This window comes from Apis dorsata, unplaced genomic scaffold, assembly GCF_000469605.1.
Source record: "Apis dorsata unplaced genomic scaffold, Apis dorsata 1.3 scaffold_98, whole genome shotgun sequence".
In the NCBI taxonomy this organism is placed as follows: Eukaryota; Metazoa; Arthropoda; class Insecta; order Hymenoptera; family Apidae; genus Apis; species Apis dorsata.
In genome coordinates, this window is record NW_006263396.1 from 682,773 (window position 1) to 686,439 (window position 3,667).

Here is a 3,667-nt window from a genome sequence, read left to right on the forward strand (position 1 = left end):
TATATAAATAACAATAGAGACAATATTGAAAAATAACTTATTCGAGTAATTAAATATGGTTAAATTAAGAAAAGATACAAAACATTGGATCGATCTTAATTCATTATCAATTTTATTTATATATATATAAACTTTTCGTAAATATAATAATAGTTGAAAAATAACGTGTTCGAGCGTAATTAAATATTAAATTAAGAAAAGATACGAGCTCAAAATATCGGATTGATTCTACTTCTTTATCAATTTTATTTATATATATATATATATAAACTTTTCGTAAATAATAATAGTTGAAAAATAACGTGTTCGAGCATAATTAAATGTTAAATTAAAAATAGAAACGACCTCAAAATGTTAAATCGATCTTAATTCTTTATCAATTTTATTTACATATATATATATATATAAATAACAATAGAAAATTCGAGCGTAATTAAATATGGTTAAATTAAGAAAAGATACAAAACATTGAATCGATCTTAATTCTTTATCAATTTTATTTACATATATATATATATATAAATAACAATAGAAAATTCGAGCGTAATTAAATATGGTTAAATTAAGAAAAGATACAAAACATTGAATCGATCTTAATTCTTTATCAATTTTATTTACATATATATATATATATAAATAACAATAGAAAATTCGAGCGTAATTAAATATGATTAAATTAAGAAAAGATACAAAACATTGAATCGATTTTAATTCATTATCAATTTTATTTACATATAAATATATATATATAAATAACAATAGAAAATTAAACGTGGTTAAATTAAGAAAAGATACGTCGAATCGATCCTAATTCTTTTTAAGAATTTTATTTAAATATATATATATAAATAATAGAGAATATTGAAAAACAGCGTATCCGAGCGTACTTAAATCCTTAGATTAATCTTACCCCATTTCCGTTCGTTTCATGCGTAAGGTGAAGTACAAAAAGCACAAGAAAAGTAACAAAACGAGCGGAGTGGGCGGAGGCATGGGTGGCATAAGTAGCGGGGGTAACGTTGGCGGTGTTAACGGGTCGGGGTCCCTTGGCGGTAGCAAAAGCGCCATGGGCTCGACGATGCTCGACAAGCACATGGCCGTGGCCGCGGTCGCTCACCATAGCCAACAGCAGCACGTCCAGCTGGCTGGCGGTTTCCTTCATCATCACAAGATCTCGTCCGCCGACCCCCTCAACTCCCAATCCACCACCAGTCACTCGAGCCACCCCGCGCATTCCGGCCACCTGGTCAACGGGACGATCCTCAAGACGGCGCTCACCAACCCCTCCGAAGTGAGTATCATCATCGTTCTTTTTGCATTTCTCATTTTCATTTTCGTCCTCCCCAATTTTTCGCCGCCTCCGTGATCCACAACAGTATTCCCTTTCGAATCCTTTCCAATCAGAAGTAAAATGCTTTTGTGTGCATTTCTCGATTTTCGAAAAATAAAAAAAAAAAAATAATTCCTAAATAAAGAACGTGAAAAGAGACACGCGCGACTAAACGCACGTTTTTTCTTACGTGTGTTTCTTTTCAACCAGAGATAAGATAAGATAAGATAAGATAAGATAAGATAAGCATTTCTCGATGCGAAAAAGAAATAGATCTCTAAATGAAGAAACGTGGAAAGAGACACGATTAACGACGTTTTTTCTTACGTGTGTTTCTTTCCAAGTTTGACGCAACACCGAGTCGGCTCGATTTCACGCGATGCATCCGCGCGATAACTCACGAAAGCGCGCAAGAGATGTACACTTTGCGAGAGAGGCTCCATATTTCTCTATCGGGATCTCCATCTCGGGCCAAGATTATCTAACGAGCCGACCACCATTTATACGTGTGAAACGCGTTTTTTCTCTCCCCCCCTCGACGCTCTCCACACACACACACACACACACACATAGAGCTCGCGTATAGATCAACGTCGCAACCGGTGCAATCGTAGCGAACAACCGATTTCCAGTGATTTATTCGAGGCGGCTCGTTAGAAATCGAGCGGCGGGTCGACAAAAGTTGATCCTTTTTGCCGGTGGCGGTGATGAGAACTGTATATCCCGAAGGTATTCTTCACTTTCACTTTCGAATCACCAGCTGCACGCGATCTTTCTTTCTTTTCGATAGCATCCTCTCGTCCTTGTTTCATTCGATTTTTTTTCCTTTCGAGCGAGTTTTATCGATAATCGATAATAGGGGAAAAGAAAATTTTCTTCTTCTTCGTAGAAGTTGAAGGAAATGATTAACGCGATTGCAAAACTATAGCATTTGCGTTCTCATAGGAGGAGGTTAGGAGGGAAGTTTAGCTTTAAACTCGATCGATCGTCTAATGTGAGAAACTGGCACGCAATGATGTAAAGAACGAGTCAGCTTTTCCGTATACTGTATAGTAAAATATCTGGTGGAATTTTAGAGAGAGAGAGAGAGAATTTTCTTTTCTTCGAAAAAAGAAGAAGGAATTAAGTTAAAAATAAAAGGGAAATGATCGAATTGGAGGGAAATTTTCGATCGGAACAATCTCGAAATATGAATGAACTCCACGTTGCAATTTCACTTTCTTACGAGTCCGCTTGCGCAAGTCTCAAGGTTTCCCACATTACGAAAGCGGATAGATAGAAGGAGCGAATGGTGGTGGTCGTCTCGCATGCCTTTTCGTACTCGTCCAAACGAAGCATTATCTTTTTTACATCGTGAAAGCGTTTCCTTATTAGAGTCCTATCCGTTTCGACAATGATGCCGATTTTCATGATTTTCTCACGATATTTTTTTTTCTCTCTTTTTCTTCTCCTCGTTAATCGATAACTGGTGATATTCACTGATCTAGTTGTGAGAATATGTTAAAGGATATAATAAAATTTCGAAATGTAAACGTTTTTGAAAAACATCCTGATTCTTCCTTTTTTTTAGCTACGATAAATGTTGTATTTATGACGTATTTCTTCAATTATCGAAGAAGCTTCTCGTGAATATATTACCGTAAATCAGAGTTATTCGAGATTTTTAACTCAACTTTTTCAACGGGGAGTAATTAAAATGCTCAAGTAACATTTATTCGTGGCTATAATTCATATAATGCCGTTTGGCATTAAAATTATTTCCAATTATTATTATTTTGAGCGATAAATTATTAAAGTAATTTTACTCGTAAACATCAACCATTAAATTTTCGCTGCTATAAATTATAGCAAAATTTGTTCAAACGAATTTCGATATTTCAATTATTATTTTCTTACAATAAAAATAAAGTTGAATTATTTACGTATAGGTTAATAAATTTTAATCTAATCAAAATAATATCCATTTTTATTAACATCGCTTAAACACGGCTCGGGAAAGAAAACAAGATTGTTTCTTTTTGTAAGGGGACGATGATCGATGCGCGAGATTCAATGATCGAGAATATCGAAATAACGTTCACGGAGCACGTGAGGTATGCAAACAACGAGAAGAATTACCGGGAACGGTCAGAGCTTGGGTAGAGGCCATTGCCAAAAGTGAAATCGATGACTCTCCCCGGCCCGGATAAATATTGGCCCGTGGATGGAGGTAGCGGCATTAAGGAGGTCACTTTCCATCTCCGCCCGAATCGTTCGATTCACGGTGCACGGGAACGTAGCGGTCGAAAATTTCTCAAAAAAAAAAAAAAAAAAAAAAAAAAAAAAAAAAAAAAAAAA

The 3,667-nt window shown here is 35.3% G+C and overlaps 1 protein-coding gene across 1 annotated transcript in view; it reads left to right on the forward strand.

Moving 5' to 3' along the window:
• The window catches only part of LOC102675684 (hormone receptor 4-like), a 25,248-nt gene that overhangs the window by 17,472 nt on the left and 4,109 nt on the right, over positions 1–3,667 (forward strand). The window contains exon 6 of the mRNA XM_031508728.1: positions 938–1,291. Within this exon, the coding sequence (XP_031364588.1) occupies positions 938–1,291 (354 nt within the window). The remainder of the gene's footprint in view (positions 1–937; positions 1,292–3,667) is intronic.